Consider the following 20,595-nt stretch of genomic DNA (forward strand, 5'->3'; position numbering starts at 1 on the left):
ACTGATGTCAGTATAAGTCCAGTGTAACAAAAAATAGTGAGTGCACCTTTAGGTGTTGACCTAAGGAACTCTGTAGTTTTTATCAAGTAATGAGTAAATGTTCTTATATATCCACTTTCTGAAATAGATGAGTCCACAGCTGAGGAATTGTGTGGGATTCAAGAATCTGACGCAAAAAATAGACGCCGCGCATTTCCCTGGTTGGCACAGATTGATGTTACTGTAAGCATAACTTTTTTTTAATCATATATTATACATTCATACTGTATACTAGTGCCCTCATTTAGTTATGTGAAACTCTGAAAGGTTACCATTATCTCCAAAGGTTGCACTTTTTTGTTGTCTTAAAGATGCTGTAAGCGATTCTAGCCATTCTACTTCCATGAGATTGAGCCGTTGTATTAGCCACGGCCCCTCTTTCTAAAACCCTGAACTCCAAAGATACCAAATGAGCTTTTATCATACTTCCGCGTTCGCAGAGCAGAAGCTTCGCTTTAGTAGCGTAAAACAACTTCCGCTGCTGTCTGTTTCAACGACAGTGCCCACAGCGTGGAATTATTATGCGTGGACTGTTTTATGTACAATTCATCTCAAATACTTAATCTAAACAGACCTACCTCACCATACAATCATTACTCAGGGATGAAGTAAAGAAAAACGGTGTCATGTTGTTTTATTATTTTAATCAGGATGCAGTATGTGAGCAGGGAACACTTCACAGAGTATAAGTAAAACATTTTTATTAGATGAACGCAAGAATATATACAAACAAGAGTACCTTTACACATTAAAGAGCATTAGAAGAAGACATGGGTATACAGTATGTCACAAAAAAAAGTATATTCCGAGAAAGATTATATTAGAACATTTGCGATGATAATGATCACATTGCTTTCATGTACTTATTATAATCTCCGTGTTTGACATAAGATCCATTAAAAAATGTTCAAATAAAGAAACATTTCCATCCCAGAGTCCGATCACAAAAAATAACTGGTTTATTCGTTGTAAACGTGGCGTTATATCCTCGTGGTTTGAGTGCGATGATTGGGGAAGCGTCCACTTGCGAGTCGTGACCGAATGCAATGTAAATATAACATAAAGATGAAAATGTCCCAGTGTCTACAACTGTATTACATATGCAAACGGGAGATGAGCATGCTGCAATAGTGAAAACAATGACATTAAAATACTTAAACGCTGTCTCTTCGGACTTGAGTTTAGCACAATAATCCTCTGGGAGTAAGCTGAACATCGCGCAGCTCCTCATGAACTGGGAAAACTTTGAGCTGATAATCGCTTTACTCAGGTACTATTACACATTAAAGTGGTAAATAACACACAGTGAAGTGCTGTGTTAATCCAAAGAAACAATGAAACATCTGATGTTTACTGCCAAGTGCATTCGTGTTGGCTACATTTGTTTAGAAAAACTGCGATCGTTCATAGACAGATCGATGTGCAAATGTTTGGTTACGCTACTTTTCGGAGCCGGATGTGACGACACGCGGACTGTGATAAAGGCCTATTAAGGCAGACTGTGGCTGTGTCTCGTTTGGAAGGCTGCATGCTAGTTAGGACGCGTCCTTTGAAGGCTGCAGTATACCGAGTGTCCTCCTTTTAAACAAATCTCGTTTAAACGAGACGGCCTTCGTAGGACAAACGGAAACGGCCCGTAAATATGATGTTCAGACGCAAGTAATGTTAATTCCCAAGTTGAAGTACCACAGTAGATGGGTGCAGAGTATATAATATGTATAATTATATTATTATATAATTAAAATAAAGTATTAGACTAAAAGTACACCTGTAAAATCTATTTTCTTGTCTCTTTACATCATTATAACTATCCTAAAATTTACCTTATACATTCCCTTCCAAAGGGAATTTGTTCTCTTCTCACTCAAAGCGCTCGCGCTTGTTAATGAGCGGCGTGCTGTCATAGCAACCATGTTACGTTCTGTTTCCGTTTGTCCTACGAAGGCCGTCTCGTTTAAACGAGGCTTGTTTTTACACTGCAGCCTTCAAAGGACGCGTCCTACCTAGCAGGCAGCCTTCGAAACGAGACACAGCCAGTGTGCAGAAACGGTTGTTAAAAAAACAGCAGCAAAATAGCGCCCTCAACTGACAACTGTTATAAACATGGCAGTAAGTCTCAATAATTCACTGCAACTACAACATATGAGAACGTGCAAAATGATTGACGATCGAAAAGCGTCTTTGTCCGTGGTCCACAACACATTTTTGTTTGTTGTTTAGAGTCTATAGCTTTCACAGAGACCGGTGAGATATCTTACAACACTTATTTCAGCAGTATCACACAGGGAATAGGAACGTTTTACATACCTTTCCATGATAAAATAGCTTACAGCACCTTTAAGGCTACAGAGATGAACAGGTAAAAAAGAAAATGTCACCTTTCTTCTCTGCTCTTTATGTAGCGTGTCTCAAAAAGTTCAAAATGCATGGGGTCTTTAGTCACCTCAAGATACATCTTGACAGCGGCTCACTGCTTCAAACATGACGACACACCTGAGAGGATATCAGTTAAACTGCAGAAAGGCCTGGGTAATATTAAGCCCTCAACTGCTACTTCTATTTTTTTAGCTGATAAATTAAAGAAAATCTTATTGCATATGCTCTGTAGAGTTATTCTTTTTAATGGCATTTACTTTTTCTCCCTTAGATGTAAAAATAAAACAATTCATACTTCATCCTGACTATAACATCACAGCAAAACAGCACATGCAAATAAAGGAATATTACGAATTTGATGTAGCTCTTATTGAGTTGGAAAACGCTGTTAACATTAATGTTAATCTTAGGTGAGGAGCACAGCTCATCAGCATGTGATTTTACCTTAATAAGAGTATGTTAAAATATGCAAAATTAATGACAGAATTTTCTGTGTATCTGTACAGACCAATCTGCATCCCCTGCACCAGGGCAACAAATGGAGCACTAAAACTTTCAGACAGTGAAGGGACATGCCAAAAACATGGTGAGGTACCAACCCTTCTTTGTGTTACAAATACCATTACTTTTAGACATGTTGCATACATATTTGGAGCAAATCAGAAAAAAATAAATAAATAATAATAATTATATATCCACACTTATATTCACTCTTCTGTAAAAAACACATGTTGTGAACAAACATTTCAGTGCCGGTCACATGAACTTTGTGCTTTTGCACCATGCATATGCACTTTGGCCAGTGCTTCAGGATGGCAGTAAAAGCGCCTGTCCTTAAGGCCACACTTTCTCATAAATAATTATGAGGAGGTACAAATCGTAAATCTCTACAAAACATCTAGAGATATTCTCTCATTATTTATTTTAAATCTGGATTAAACAAGATCAAAGAGTTAATTGGCATTTAATGCACTGTAAAATTAATCAAAATATGCAATGGGTAATCCAAAAGTAACAAGATTAGATTATCTACAATATTACATTACTGATTACAATTGAAATTGTGTAGTTTTTAATCAGTACCCAGCAATGTGTGTATGTATATAACATGCCAACACCCCTGTCAGTTTATACAATTTTCTCAATGTATTTGTTACAGAGGAAAATCTTCTAATAGGAGATAGTCTGGAAGCTTATTTCACATCAGGAATGGATAAAGACAATACTCCACAATCATTAAAAAACATCAAAATCAAGCTAAAAGGAAAGGTAATGATGTCGTTTATTTTTGAATATGACATTTAAGGATTACAACAGAGCTTTTTTTCTTTTGAGTTTAAAGTGTCATGAAACAGTGTCTATCCTGCACAAATATCTTCTAGCACTCTATCTCTATTTTGTTACTTCTTGGCATTGTGTGCAGATTGCTTCAGATGGCCCATAAGGGGTCCATTTGGCATGCTTTCAGGGGCTGAGACTAGTGATGCTGTGACTACCAGTGTCAGTACCACAGAAATAGAATAGTTAGGTGATCAGCATGGAACATGGGTCCCTGAAAGTGAATAGAGATAAGTCATCTCTTATTGTACAGTTTTTATGGGTTTATATCATTATGGACCAGAGAAAAAGAAGTATATTCAACATGAGGGTTTTCTTCTTATAAAAGGTTGTTCTTAGACATGAAACTAGCATTTTGTGTGATTATATATATATATATATATATATAATGTATGTATATGTGAAGTGTGATTTTAGTACATTTTACTTTTTTCCAAATTTACTTTATGTAGCAAGGAAACAGGTGGTTTTGAATTGAAGCGTACTTGTCAACCTTATGTGTTTATAAGATAGGACTGGAGACAGGAGCGCTAACCATACAGTAACTTTCACAAGTTCGCTCCTAGGACCTTTTGGGCCTTAGCGTGCAAACCACTGTTTAGCACAGGGGTTGGCATCCTTTTTGACATGGAGTGCCATTTTTTATTTTCCTGGTCAATGGCTGTGCCGACAAACCCCCTTGCAAATGTATGCGATTTTCCCCTTGTGAAAATGTTTCTATTTTGCATTTTTCTAATTTAATCATTTATTTTTCATTACAAATGATATTAAACCGTTTGAGTGAAACTTTTGTGCAAAACCCGATGATTATGACATAATCATGATCCTGCATGTGAATTTTCAGAGCATCTAAAGTGCTTTAATGAAAGAAAACCTGTCCTTTTGTGTTATGAGTTAACAAAGTTAATGTCACAAATTTGCTTATTTGATGACTGATCACGAAATTGTGTGGAATCTTAAATATTTCTTATATTATGTCACTGTAATCATTTAATCACTAGCACGCAAGCAACAGCGAGAGAGGAGCAGTCTATTTTATTTATATGACGTTTTTCGCACATGCATTCCAATCTTGATGTAGCTTAATCCTTCCTCATGATCACGCAGCGTGTTTTCATCAGATTAATGGGAGGCTAAACAGTATTAAAGTGAAGCCGATCAACTATTTAGCCCTTTTCGGTGAATCACACCTGCAAAATCCTAAAACTTTATTTCCAGGTTTAATTTATATTTTGAATAGACTCCACCATTTTATCTTTTAATCGTTTAATGTAATTTTGAATGTCCATGGTTTAAGGAGGGTGTACCTGTATGCTAGGTTGGAAATCTCAAGGATTAACAGTGGTGTTTTCCTTATTACATGACGTGTTGTTCTGAAAGCAAAAAGAATCAAATGAAACACGGAATGTAGGCTGTCATCTGCGCAGTCTGACCGAAGCAAAGCGGGCACATTTATTATTGCGATTAACAGAAAGTGAAACGCTTTCTACTAACGGATTGCACGCGCTGCACGAGTCTGTTAGGTATACTGCAGTCTCGTCACATTTTAACTTTTTGTTTAGCCTCCCATAATAACACGCTGCGTGATCACGAGGAAGGATTACATCAAGATGTAGATTGGAATGCAGGCGTGGAATTTATATAAATAAAATAGTCTATTCCTCTCTCGCCGTTGCTGGCGTGCCAGTGATTATCCCTCAGCGTGCCATTGGTTGCCGACCCCTAGCATATACAGGTGCATCTCAATAAATTAGAATGTCGTGGAAAAGTTCATTTATTTCAGTAATTCAACTCAAATTGTGAAACTCGTGTATTAAATAAATTCAATGCACACAGACTGAAGTAGTTTAAGTCTTTGGTTCTTTTAATTGTGATGATTTTGGCTCACATTTAACAAAAACCCACCAATTCACTATCTCAAAAAATTAGAATACATCATACATCATTTTTAGTGAATTGTTGGCCTTCTGGAAAGTATGTTCATTTACTGTATATGTACTCAATACATGGTAGGGGCTCCTTTTGCTTTAATTACTGCCTCAATTCGGCGTGGCATGGAGGTGATCAGTTTGTGGCACTGCTGAGGTGGTATGGAAGCCCAGGTTTCTTTGACAGTGGCCTTCAGCTCATCTGCATTTTTTGGTCTCTTGTTTCTCATTTTCCTCTTGACAATACCCATAGATTCTCTATGGGGTTCAGGTCTGGTGAGTTTGCTGGCCAGTCAAGCACACCAACACCATGGTCATTTAACCAACTTTTGGTGCTTTTGGCAGTGTGGGCAGGTGCCAAATCCTGCTGGAAAATGAAATCAGCATCTTTAAAAAGCTGGTCAGCAGAAGGAAGCCTGAAGTGCTCCAAAATTTCTTGGTAAACGGGTGCAGTGACTTTGGTTTTCAAAAAACACAATGGACCAACACCAGCAGATGACATTGCACCCCGAATCATCACAGACTGTGGAAACTTAACACTGGACTTCAAGCAACTTGGGCTATGAGCTTCTCCACCCTTCCTCCAGACTCTAGGACCTTGGTTTCCAAATGAAATACAAAACTTGCTCTCATCTGAAAAGAGGACTTTGGACCACTGGGCAGCAGTCCAGTTCTTCTTCTCCTTAGCCCAGGTAAGACGCCTCTGACGTTGTCTGTGGTTCAGGAGTGGCTTAACAAGAGGAATATGACAACTGTAGCCAAATTCCTTGACACGTCTGTGTGTGGTGGCTCTTGATGCCTTGACCCCAGCCTCAGTCCATTCCTTGTGAAGTTCACCCAAATTCTTGAATCGATTTTGCTTGACAATCCTCATTAGGCTGCGGTTCTCTCGGTTGGTTGTGCATCTTTTTCTTCCACACTTTTTCCTTCCACTCAACTTTCTGTTAACATGCTTGGATACAGCACTCTGTGAACAGCCAGCTTCTTTGGCAATGAATGTTTGTGGCTTACCCTCTTTGTGAAGGGTGTCAGTGATTGTCTTCTGGACAACTGTCAGATCAGCAGTCTTCCCCATGATTGTGTAGCCTAGTGAACCAAACTGAGAGACCATTTTGAAGGCTCAGGAAACCTTTGCAGGTGTTTTGAGTTGATTAGCTGATTGGCATGTCACCATATTCTAATTTTTTGAGATAGTGAATTGGTGGGTTTTTGTTAAATGTGAGCCAAAATCATCACAATTAAAAGAACCAAAGACTTAAACTACTTCAGTCTGTGTGCACTGAATTTATTTAATACACGAATTTCACAATTTGAGTTGAATTACTGAAATAAATGAACTTTTCCACGACATTCTAATTTATTGAGATGCACCTGTACATCCTGTTTTTCATTATTACTGTGTTAATCAGACTTATTTTAGGGTTTCTGAGAAACGTTAGATTTTTTAGGAAATGCTGATGCAAATATTTAGTTACTAGAATTAACCACTATTTCCTCAAAATAAAAAATACTATTTTGTCTTACATCTTGGGCAACACAAACAGTTGACAAATCAATATGTTTTATCAAACAGTGTACTGTAAGACTGTTACAATTTTCCATAGTCGTATGCTGCTTTTGCCCTCAGTATATGAACAATTTTATATGGTCTTTATTTTAAAACTTATGGAAGCTCGGATACTGAGTGCTATTCCATTTAATATTGCCACAATTTTTTTAAAAGCTAGGCTTGACAAATGAGCGAAGATGTTTAACTGAGGATTATTTGTAAATTTTATCAAAATTATTATTAGTACAATATTAGAATGTAATATAGGGCCCTATTTTAAACATGCAAGCGCTAAGCACAGTACAATGTCTTAACTCACAAGTGCAAAATCAGTGGGCATGGCCATGAAGTGTTGGTATTTTTGTGTAAGCCTGCACTAAGTCTAGGCACAAGTGGGTTTGGCGAAATCGCGCGTGCGATGCACTAATCGGGTCAATTGAGGTTCATCTCCGGCAGAGTCTCCCTCCTATTATACAGTCCATTCCTGTCAAGCACCAGTGATATAAACAAAGACAGTACATTCATTAGAAGTTGGTAGTGTAAATTGAATGAATTGGAAGAATAAAAATATGGATTTACATAATTTTGGGTGTCCTTGTCAAATGGGACACATTCCTTTTATACGCATGGAAAATGTGGTTCAGGATATGGATGTAGACTCTGTTAAATTATACAGAATGTAAGTATTATTAATCATTTTCATACTGACACACAAATCATGGCTAGTATTAAGTGATTGTATCAGCGTGCACTTCACTTCTACTGGTCAACATTGTAATGATTGCTGAAGGAAGTCAAGGGAGCAGGATCTAAGTGCAGCTTATTAAAAAATAAGAAAACACAGGAACAAAACAAAACCAAAACTTGGGAACAGAACAAGCATCACATCCATGAAGGGTAACAGGAACAACAACTGAAAAAGACTGAGCAAATACAAAGACATTATATACATTGGGGCAAACAAGGTAAACAAAATACAGCTGGGAACAATCAGGGCAGGAACCAAGAACAGAGACACAAGAAGGTAAACACAAAACTTCAAACTAAAAGTCACTAAACTCTTAGAGACCTCTGGTGGCCACTAGGGCAAAAGTCTCAGATATTAAATAGCCCCCCCTTTAAGGAGCGACTCCTGGCACTCCTAAACATAACACCAATAAAACTGTTCATGGGAGGAGCAGGACATTATGGAACTGGCAGTCCAAGAAAGCACAAGGGAAATGAGAGGGGCTGAAGGCCACAAGTGAAACCAGAGAGACCACCAGAGGGCAAGATGGACCAGGTGGCCAAGGTGGAGCGGACGGGGAGCCCGAAGACCGCCGTGGACCAGGGCAGATCAGGCGGACGGCCTGGAGACCAGGGCAGTTTAGGCGGACGGCCTGGAGACCAAGGAGGCCAGAGCAGATAAGGCGGAGCCACAGTAGGTGGAGCCGTGGAAAACTCAGAGGGCAGAGTCATGGAAGACTCAGGGGTGCGGAGCCACTGGACATGGGTCAGCAGTCTGGACGACGGCCACTGGACAGGGATCATACTGGACGTGGGTGGCTGCTGGACACCGAAAAGGCTTAATGAATTCAGAGAACTGGACAGGCTTGGGGAATTGGACAGGCTCGTCGACAGGTTCGGGGAAACTGGACAGGCTCGTTGATGGCCACCGTGGTTGGGAATGCTGGCAGCGACTGGTAAATGGCCTCCGTGGTCGTGATCACAGGCAGCGACAGGGGAACGGCCTCTGTGGTCGTGAGCGCAGGTAGCGACTGGGGAGTAGGAGCCCTTCTCCTCCTCCTTCGGACGACCATGAGCACTGCTGTGGGAATGGCCTCCGTGGCCGAGGGCTCTGGGATGATCAAGGGCGCGGGCTCTGGGATGGTCGAAGCCGAGGGCGCAGGCTCATTGACCGTGGCAGGCTCGTGGACCATGGCAGGCCTGGGCGCTGGCAGCAACAGTGTGTTCCCGCCATACCCCACAGTGTAAAGGGAGAATGTGAGCCTCAAAGCATAGTCAAGTTCACACTTGCCTCTAGGCAGGCAGGACTTCACCAGTTCATTGAGTCCAAAACGGTAGATGTCCTTGAAACCAATATCTCCACTATTACATTTCTGGGCGAGACTGCAGAAACGCTCAATATACTGCTCGATGGTTAAGTCTTCCTGTTTGAGAGACAGCAGTTGCAAAGCCGATAGATCCATAGTTGCATGGTCAGTTGTTCTGTAACGATTGCTGAAGGAAGTCAAGAGAGCAGGATCTAAGTGCAGCTTATATTTAATGAGAAAACTTGTCCAGATACAAAACTTCGAAAACGCAGGAACAAAACAAAAACAAAAACAAAAACACGGTAACAGAACATCACATCCATGAAGGGTAACAGGAACAACAACTGACAAAGACTGAGCAAACACAAGGACATTATATACTCTGTGGCAAACAAGGTAAACAGCTGGGAACAATCAGGGCAGGAACAGAGACACAAGAGGGTAAACACATAACTTCAAAATTTCTAAATTCAAATTACACTTCAAACGAAACAAAAATATAATCAAAATAATGAAGTGGTCAAAAAATCATACCAAATCCAAGCATTTTACTCTCTCCTTCTTCCACTGGCCCCTTTTGCAGTGACTTAAACATAACAATAAAAATAATAATAAAAAATTAAACCATGACCTCTAAAAAATACTTATTAATTAATATACAAATATTTTTTCTCAACAAATCTCATCAAAAGGCTTCAACAGCGATGTCAAAGAAATTATGTGATGTTCTGTACTTTCAGAATTTGGGCATTAACTTTATTACCACCTGTTGGTGTAATCTCCAAACTGCAAATACAGGAACCGAATTTGGACTTTGTTCTGAGTTAAGAGGTGGTATTGAAAGGTCTTTACGCAATTACCAAATTCTTAGGAAAATAGTAAACTGCACTTTGCGCCACTTTATTTACATACAATACACCCACAGTAGCGCAAACACTCCCACCCACACCCAGTTGCGCTTTCCTCTGGCACGAAAATTGCACTTAGAATTAGTGCTCTCATGAAAATTGGATAAGACGTTCCGCATGGCCGTACAAGATAGAGCCCGTAATCTTCATTCTGCTCAGCTGTGGAGCAAACGAGCCTTAAATGTATAGTCTGAGATACTATTGTCTATTTTCCTACCAGGATGGAACAAATGCATTATTATATATAAATGTGCTATTTTGTATCTACAAATAGATTGACACTTATGCATTTAATAAACAATTGTTCTAGCCATCATGAACACAGTATGAACACATGTGAATGTGCTTTTCTCTTTAGCGGGATGCTTGTGTTGAAGATGCAAAAAAAGCACCAGGAATTGGGGAATCAACAAATGCAAAGGATATAATTACAGATAATTTTCTGTGCAGCGGCGGTATTGATACAACAACAGATGATATTGCTTGCAAAGGTATGTTTGATTTTTTGCTATCAAAATGCCCCTGCTTATATTTGGCTCTAATCTACTACCTTTGGTTTTACTATTACAATGTAATAATATCATAATTAAAAGGTCAGAACTTTTGCTGATAACATTTTAAGTAATCATTAATTATCTGAATATGATGAAGCAATTATAAAGTTCCTTGTGTCCGCATGCCATTTTTTTAACAGGTGACTCTGGTGGGGCCACTTATGTGGATAAAGAAGGTCGAATTATTCAGGTGAGATTTTAACCCATTTCTCCACTTGTAGTTTATTTTTATGAAAACAGTATTGACTGTGACTCATATCCAGTGTCAAGTGCGTAGATTTGGCTTGAACATTTGGGGGTTTCAGCGTGAAGCATTTACCCATGTTTCCATTGATCGTGGTATAAATAATGGGGGGATGTACTAGCTTGTTTTGATTATTAGGGGGGTTAATATCCCCCCGACCCCTCACAATATATGCCCTTGTCCAGTATATACTGTAATCCAGGGTTAAATTCAAAACTAATTTGAGAGAAGATGAGAAAAAGTAGCCATTTAAAAAAATATCTGAATATCCTTTGATAGATTGGTATTGTGAGCTGGGGAACAAAGGACAAGTGCAAAGACAACTTGGACCCACTTTCTGATGCAGATTCCAGAGATTACCATACAAATCTATTCAGTCCACAAATACGCTCGTTCCTTAAAAAGTACCTTGAAAATGACACAATAGGGAACCCTCTTACATTCTTGTAAATATATAATAGCATGCTAAGTGTGAAACTGAGTTCTGTTTGATTGAACATTTTGCTTACTTTTCACTTGAACATATTAAGACATTTTTCAATAAAAGTGCTGGTCTTTGTTTATGCTATAAATTGTGCTATTAAATTCAGTTTATTATCAACAAAGTTTTTTGTGTTGTTCATTTCAATTAATGGTGCAGTGTGTAATGCGCAGCACCCAAAGGAATTGCACATAATGCAGTCAACATCTTAAACCAAAGTTATACCTTACTGTACTTAACCTACCAAATTTATCAGACATCCAGATGGTATATGGCTAAAGAGAAAATTCAAGGTAGTGAGAGACTATCAGACTAAAAGTCTAGTTCATCCTTTCAGAAATTCCTTGATAGAGTGGTTAAGAGCAGATAGCAGATCTCACTGATATCAACAGGGAACAATTTAAGTGAGATGTTTCAACATTTACTTTCACTTCACTGATGAACTGTCCTAATATTCTTTAAATGCAACACAGGCATATGAAGATGAGAATCTAATATCATCTTCCATTGTTCCCTTGCAACAGCTATAGGAAACATATGATGATATTGGAATTTTTGTTTGGAAGATAGAATTAACAAAAATTATTCTAATTTAGAGGGCTGCAATTTAGTTACTATAGTTACTGAGAAATAGCCCTTGTGACAACTTCCCCCTGTGAAAACTAGCTCTGCTATACCCTGCCATTAATATTTTACTCTTCATTTACTCTTCAATTTGGGCTCTTAACAAAAATTCTGTTAAGTCACAACACAATCTTGTAAAAAAAGATCATATCAAATCCAAACTTCATGGAACTTCTTCCACCGGCCCCTTTTGCAGTGACTTCAAAATAACTCTACGACAACAAGTATAAAAATAACAATACAGATTTGATCGCTGAGCGGTAAGTTAAGAGGTGGTATTGAAATGTCTTAGCGCAACGACCAAATTCTAAGGAAAATAGCAAACTGCGCTTTGTGACACTTCATTTACATACACAATATACCCACAGTTTGCACGCCTACACTCACAGTAGCACAAACATTCCCAACCATGCCCACTTTCGTTTTGCACTGGCACGGAAATTGCACTTCGAATTAGCTCTCTCATGAATATTGGATAAGATGTTCCACATGGTCGTAGCATGTAGCGCTGTGCTTCGTGCACTCATAAAAAAGAGCCCGTATTGTTTGTCTTGTGGCTATACTTTTGAAACAGTGAGTATTTTAATGTCAACGGTATTGTAAGAACTATTGTAAGGGCAATGGGGCAATGGTGGACCACTGGGGTCCAGGCAGGAGACCAAGTGGGACCAGGAGAGGGCAGATACCACAAGGAATCTGGAGGGCAACCAGGAGACCAGGGTGGACCAGGCGGGTTGCCAGGAGACGAATGAGCTGAACTGCTGGGTTCAACTTTGTGGTCATGTATTCTGTAACATTGCAGGCAGGCAGGTGCAGACGAATACGATATTATAAGTACATAAGTGCAGTTTAATGAATAAATCCAAAACCATGAAAGTACCAAAATAAAACTGAACAGAAATGTTAACTATGACAAGACAGAGACTATTAATGGGCGCTTTCGAAACACGGTTCATAAAGCTTCGAAACCTTTACGAAGCATATGTTTCAAACCAATGCTTCGAAGTCACGTGATTTTAGCTAACTAGGCTTTGTTACCTCATACTATTTACAAATGTTAAGAAGTGTTCCGCGGTTGGACGCTAGGAGGCGTTGATCCCACAGTGAAACTCTGACTCAGTGTCAGATGTAAGCTGTAACTGACCTTGAGTCAGTTCAGCAATCACTTAGGTCCATAAGTTCCTTGATAAATTCAGACTGATTCAAACAAGAGCTGCTTATTTGTATTAAAGGTGCTGTAAGCGATTTTTTTCATGGAAAGATATACAAACATTTTTCCTACTCCCTGAAATATATCACTGAAATAAGTGTTGTGAGATATCTCAACTGTCTCTGTGACAGCTCTAGACTCTGTAAATAGCAAACAAAAATGTGTCTGAGGACAGTGAAGATTTCTGCCTGTCAATAATTTTGCGCATTCTCATAGTATTGAAGTTGCAGCGAATTATTGAGGCATAATGCATTTTTTTTGCCATGTTGTTCATAACAGTTGTCTGTTGAGGGTGCTATTTTGCTGTTGTTGTTTTTAACAACCATTTCTGCTCTCAATAAAGCTCGTTTTGATATCTTTGGAGTTCGGGGTTTTGGAAAGAGGAAGCGTGGGGCTCAGTCTCGTGGAAGTAGAACAGCTGAAATCGCTTACAGCACCTTCAAGTCATTTCATTTCCTGTCAATCACCTTAAGTTGTGTTCCCACAGGAAAAAAAAATCATAATGTTGTGTTTATGAGAAAGAAATTTGAGAGAGATGTAGATATTTTGTTATACTTAAAGAGATTTATTTGTTGTACCAAAAGTAAATCTGGAATATTAACAAAAGCACATGATTGTACCTTCACTTTCTTTTTTTATCAAGTAAACACAGTTTCATGCTCACGCAAATGCTGAACAGTGTAGTGATTAACACACTCGTCTATTAACCAGAATCTCTTCAAAATTGAGGTGGAGTCCCATTCTGAATGAAAGAAAAGTATTATTAAAGAGTTCTTGGGCGGTCTGGGGGCATAAATTGTAGTCATAGGCAACAATGGTATCTGAATTTGAAAGTGCTGGAAGAACTGTGAACATAGCTCTGAAATCACTTTTTCAACAAACAACAGGTACAAAAAGGTTAAATACTGGATGAAGAAACTATTCACTTGACATTCACAAATGAACATGTAAACTATGAAGAGAAAAAATTAACCTAATATTTTAAATGCAGCAGACTGGTTTCTTTTTATGGCCATGTCAAGTCAAGTAAGGCTACATTGGGGAGGAACAGACCAGAGTGCAGCTGACAAGCCAGTGAGGTAAATAAGCTTAATAACATCCCGCACTGCTTTTCACCTGCACCCTGGTTTCTTTTGTTTCACCATGGGGATCACTGAGAACAATTTGTTTTTTTTTGTTGGCAAAAACAGCACCAAAGCATTCAATTTTGGTGACTTTGGGAGTAGCATTTTGTATTTGTATTTTTTTATTTTTTTATTATTATTATTTTTTACTGTATAGCATTAATATAACTATGTGCTATAGTGTAAAGATATTTGTCAGAGTGAGACGGTATTCCTCGAAGGATTGTAGTTGTTTTTTTGTTTTTGTAGTTGCTTTCTTACCTGGAATCTCTACTCAGCATTTACCTGCTGTCTCTTCACCCTGCTCTTCTCCATCTCTATGTCCTTTACCTAATGAATATATGAAAAATAGCAGGAAATTCTCCAGATTTAGTAACATATAATTTTTTTTTAATCCCTTAACCATTAAATGCATATCACATTACGCCCTATCTACCTCATCCATTATTGTTTTGGAGTTATTCACCTTTAATAATTCTCAACCTTTCCATTATGAACAATGCAACATGCCAAAATGACAAAAGGAAACAAAATTCCTGACTAGGTATGTTGCTAGTAACCTGAGATATAATAGTGACAAATGTAGTAATATTTTTGCACTTCCATAAATCATAGTTTTTAATTTCAAATTAATAAAAGTTTACTATCACAGAATATCTAGTGCTTTGCTTGTTGCTTTATTAGTTCTTATGGTCTATAATGTTATTGGGTTGCATAAAGTTTACACAGATTAGTAGGGTAGAGCAGGGATAATTCTAACACTTTTTGGTTTTTGCTCATTAATTCAGAAAATGTCAACATAAAAATGTGCCCAATTAATTGACATGTAAGTAGTCATAACCTGTGCCAAATAATGTGATAAATGTTCTAGTAAATAAAAAAAGCTTTATAATGTGAATTTGGATAGTTTATGAATACACACCAATGTTATTTAATACAAAACATCCTCAAACACTAGACACATCCTCAGATTATGTAGAATAGTGACATCAGACAATATGTAAACAATACAAACAAGCTGGTATAATACAAATGAACAAAATATGTTTTGTAATTGACATTAATCGGCATGGTTTCAAATTTGTACACTATATAGGCAATTTGTAGATCTATTTCTGATACTGTTGTATATGCAAGTGTCTGGTTGATAAAGATGCATTTAAGAGTTAGTGAAATAGTGCCTGCTGTGAAATGTGGAACATCCACAGACACTGTTTATGAGAGTCTCTGTTCTCTTCCCTGCTGCTATTTGGTCATCCTCACCTGACTGTTATCTCCTTCTGCCACTACGTGAAATGAAAAAGTTTGTATATGTAGCTTTTGATTAGAGTCTTCCCATTGCATTTACATGCCTGTGACCAGAAGATAGCCTCAGTGTGTGGTGTTTTGAGCACTTTGAAACTATGATTCATTTTCTGAAGCATTTGCATTACCAGGGACGTAATCAAAACAAGCAAGTACAACCCCAAAAAAAACAAACTAAAACATACATAATGATGACACTTCACTCTTAAATTTAACTGAGAATAATTTTTTACATTTTCTAAAAATAGACAAAACAGGCCTATACGTTTTTATTTCTTCTTCATCAGCAGCAGTGAAAACTCACCTCAATCTCTGTTTATTCACCTTCTTGCTCTGTAGATGAACACTGTTGCATTTCAACATTTGCCTGCTTAATTAGGCAACATGGCTTGTTTTCTATGGCCAGTTTTGAATGAACTATCTTTAGAACACATATATTCTTAAATATAAATGTTTTCGTACTGTAAGTACCTACTGTAAGTTAGGGGCAAACGGTTTGTTATTATTTAGAAAAATGTTGCGATTGTGATCTGAACTGCAATTTGATTAACATTTGAAAAAAGTGATTTCTTTTGAGCAATGGGTAAATATGCTCTACTGACGGAAATACTGGAAGAGTGTTCAAGTTTGTGTCACGTTGAATTCTTATTGTACCTGTCCACTCTGTACCTGTTTTTGTCCACTTTGTGATTGGGTCTCAGCCAGGGTCAGAAATGAACTTTTCCAGTGTGGGGCAATATTGGTGATTCAAAGCATTTTTTTTCTTCTGAAAGGGCCCTAACCTTATACATTTATTCTGTGTCATCCATTTATGTCAAATACTTCAATTTGAATAATGAGACACAGTAGGCTGTTACTAATGAAATTAAATCAACATCAACTAATATTTGTAGGGTTAGGTATTGTCATTGTTTTCTAAATTAAACATTATTCCATTAGATTACAATTTTGATTCCATATAATTAATTAGGGAATGTTTCAGTTACAATGTCAACAGGCATGTTTCAAGAATTACATGATAATGTACATTGTGATTGAAACTCTTTCCAAAACCACTTTTTTTTCCTCCTCATTCATGTATTTCTAAATTCATTTTGCTATTAATTTAACATAACCTTAAAACTAAAATAATGCAATGCCACAGGAGGGTTTCCAGATTTCTCTGGATTTGGAATGTGGAGCTTATTAAACAAAACTGTTATCAACTAACTCATTCATGTTAATTGAATAAAACAAGGCAAAACTAAATATTTCACCCAGTGTTTAGTCAGAGATATTCACACAGTAAAACTGGTTAAATTATTTACATTTGTTTTTTTGTTTTTTTACAATAGGGTTAATTAACAAATCCTGGTATTTTTTAATGATATTATTATTATTATTATTATTATTATTATTAAGGAAATTATACATATGGTTACATTATATTTTGTGATTTTTCATTCCTTTTATAATTTTCATAATTTTCTATATACACAACATCCATCCATCCCGCACTTTGGGCCTCTAGCAGGCAAAGAGAGGTGAAGCTTTTCAGACAGAAAAAAAAGCAGAATAAGTGAGATGGCCTGATCATGGGCAGGGATATTTAGTGCATTTTGCACTAAATAAGTGTTACTCACTTATAGGACTTTTTTTTAAATGAGAGAAGCAAACGTAATTTAGCACTAGGCCGAACTACGCGGACTTGCGGAGCGAGAGAAGTGGCTGTCTGTGCGGGCTGATGCTGCAATATCTGCTTGATGGACGGCATGCTACAAACAATGTTAAACGAAATTTCAAATGAAGATCGCAAAGCATTTGTAACTTTTTTAACCATATTGTAAAGTGTTGCCATTGAATGATTTTTAATGTTTGTCTCTGGATTTATAGGAAAAAGAGACCAGCCAGACCAAAAGTGTATCCCTGTGCAAAGCTTACAAAGAAAAACACTCCACTTCCAGAATAGGTGGTACAAAGACTACACATGGCTCCAGAGCCTTTAAAACAAAGAAGTTCCCCTTGGCCAATAAGGCTGATATGACATTTATTAGCGAGGGCTTCAAAAATTGGTGAAAAGCAATGGTGAAATTGACTCGGTATGCAAGAAGTCAGGAACATATGCTGGCTGTCACAGCTTATGCACATGAGGCAAAACCTATATGCACACAGTTGTCTAATGTAATTCTTTTTTTTTTTCTTCTTTTTTTTTTTTTTTTTTGTTATTAACATTTTTATTGATTCATAAATTAATACAAAAAATACAACAACATCTATATAATGAATCAAAAACTTTAAACATTAAACCCCCACTATATTCCCTCCCCCTATCAAACTCTCAACCCACCCTGACCCCCCCACGAACACCCCTGTGGTCAATAGAATATAGACACACACACAGAAAACTAAAACAACAACATAAAATAACATACAATAATCAAGTATAATAATAAAAAAATAAATAAAATAAACTCTAAATTACTCCCTCCACTGTCCCACCTCGAGATTCCCTCAAAAATGCTAAATAATTGCCCCATTTCTTATTGTAAGTTTCCCTAACCCCCATCCTAATGCTCGACCCCTCTTCAAAGGCAGCCACCCTCCCCATCTCCGCGCACCACTCTGGGAATGAGGGTGCTCCATCCGACTTCCAACTCCTCAAAATAACCTGCCTACCAATCATCACACTGGTCAAAACCCAGTCCTTCATGTACTTATCTACCAAATCCATGACCTCCCTATCTCCCAAAATACAGAGTCTGGGGCAGAATGAGACCTGAGTGCCCAACACATCACACACAAAACTTTGCACCTTCAGCCAAAATTCTTGGATCTTAAGGCACCCCCAAAAAACATGGATGGTGTCTCCATCTTCAGTATGGCATCGCCAGCAGATGGGTGTGTCCTTAAGACCAAGCCTATACAATCTAGAGGGGGTCCAATAAAATCTATGTAAAATCTTAAATTGCATAAGGCGAACCCTTGCATCTCTAGATGCAGACTTTATGTTTTTTAGAATCCTTGCCCACACTCCCTCCTCCAATACCAAGTTTAAATCTTTCTCCCATAATCTTTTAAGAGAATTTAAAGCTCGGTCCCCCAGACTCTGAATTAACAAGGAGTAATACACTGATGCCTCATGACCCTTCCCAAAAGCAGCAATCACCACTCCCAGAGTATCTGCTGCTCTAGGGGGGTGTATGCTACTCCCAAAAACAGAGCAGAGCAGGTGGCGCAGCCAAAATGTTGAATCAAATTTTCAAAAGATTTCAATACTCCACCCTCATACAGGTCACCAAGTGTATTAACCCCCCTCACAATCCAATCTGACCAACAGAAAGGGGACTTATTAATACATAGTTTAGGGTTCAGCCATATGCTCGAGGCTACGTTTAAATAAATATCAGAATTAAACACTCTGGACACTTTTGTCCATATCGAGTGCAAATGCAAAATAACGGGGTGCGACTTAACCTCTCCGGCTAGTTTAATCGAAAGGCTTTGCAGAGGCGAGATAGGGGCAAGAACTTCCTTTTCAATACAAAACCAGGGAGGAGCTCTCTCAGGTGGAAGCGACCAATGAACCAAATGTCTAAGACTGAATGCATAATAATAAAATAAAATCTTGTGTAGGCCTAACCCACCTTTGTCAATCGGCTTATGTAACTTACTGAAATTTAACCTGGGACGTTTACCATTCCAATGAAAGACTTCGCTATGCTATCAAATTGCTTGAAATAAGAGAGGGGGACATCTACAGGGAGAGATTGTAGCAGGTAGTTAAATTTTGGAATGCAATTCATTTTAATAACATTAACCTTCCCAATCATCGATAAATGTAATGAAGCCCACCTGTCCACATCATTCGAAAACCTTTTTATTAAGGGATCAAAATTAACTCTAACTAAATCAGACAAATTTGCTGGGAATAAAATTCCCAAATACTTAATTCCCTGTTTGGGCCACTGGAAGGCACCCGGCTGGAAGGATGTTACTGGACAGTACGCTGTCAAAGCCAAAGCTTCGGATTTAGACCAATTGACTTCGTATCCTGAGAATTTGGAAAAGGAGTTAATAATTCTGTGGAGGCAAGGCATAGATCTAGTAGGGTCGGAGACAAATAATAAAATATCATCTGCGTAAAGCAGAAGCTTATGCACCACACCTTTGCCGTCACCCCTGGAAAATCATCCTCCTTTCTTATCGTGGCTGCTAATGGTTCCAGGGCAAGACAGAACAATAATGGGGAAAGAGGGCAACCCTGCCAGGTGCCCCTATCCAGAGTAAAATAATCTGAAATTAACCCATTTGTTTGCACCGCTGCTACAGGGTGTCTATAAAGTAACTTAATCCAACCAATAAATGTATTCCCGAACCCATACCTTCCCAAAATCTTAAAAAGACAATCCCATTCTACCATATCAAACGCCTTTTCGGCGTCAAGAGAGATGGCAGCAACCGGAGATTGATCATTCGCTACTGACCACATGATATTGATGAGACGCCTAATATTATCAGAAGAGCTACGGCCTCGAATAAACCCCACCTGATCTATATGTATAAGTGATGTCATAACTTTACTTAATCGATTAGCCAGAATTTTTGACAAAATTTTTACATCAAACTGGATCAGGGAAATTGGGCGGTAACTTTTACACTCGCTTGGATCTTTGTCCTTTTTTAGAATCAGACTGATCTGGGCTTGTGTCATGGTTGGCGGAAGCTTTCCATTCTTTAATGAATCGGTATAAACTTCTAACAAAAGTGGAGCCAGTTCTGTAGCATAAGATTTGAAAAACTCAGAGGAAAAGCCGTCAGGTCCCGGAGCCTTGCCTGTAGGTAAGGCTTTAATTACCTCAACAAGCTCCTCCAAGGTTATCTCAGAATCAAGATAATTTTTTTG

The 20,595-nt window shown here is 38.1% G+C and overlaps 1 protein-coding gene across 1 annotated transcript in view; it reads left to right on the forward strand.

The window, feature by feature from the left end:
• LOC127428639 (complement factor B-like) overlaps nt 1-20,595 on the forward strand; it is a 51,178-nt gene that overhangs the window by 10,474 nt on the left and 20,109 nt on the right. Inside the window, exons 11-16 of the mRNA XM_051677109.1 lie at nt 128-222; nt 2,442-2,568; nt 2,687-2,825; nt 2,922-3,001; nt 3,575-3,684; nt 10,530-10,662. Coding sequence (XP_051533069.1) covers nt 128-222; nt 2,442-2,568; nt 2,687-2,825; nt 2,922-3,001; nt 3,575-3,684; nt 10,530-10,662 — 684 coding nt within the window. The remainder of the gene's footprint in view (nt 1-127; nt 223-2,441; nt 2,569-2,686; nt 2,826-2,921; nt 3,002-3,574; nt 3,685-10,529; nt 10,663-20,595) is intronic.

The sequence above is a fragment of the Myxocyprinus asiaticus genome, chromosome 38 (assembly GCF_019703515.2).
Source record: "Myxocyprinus asiaticus isolate MX2 ecotype Aquarium Trade chromosome 38, UBuf_Myxa_2, whole genome shotgun sequence".
Taxonomy (NCBI): Eukaryota; Metazoa; Chordata; class Actinopteri; order Cypriniformes; family Catostomidae; genus Myxocyprinus; species Myxocyprinus asiaticus.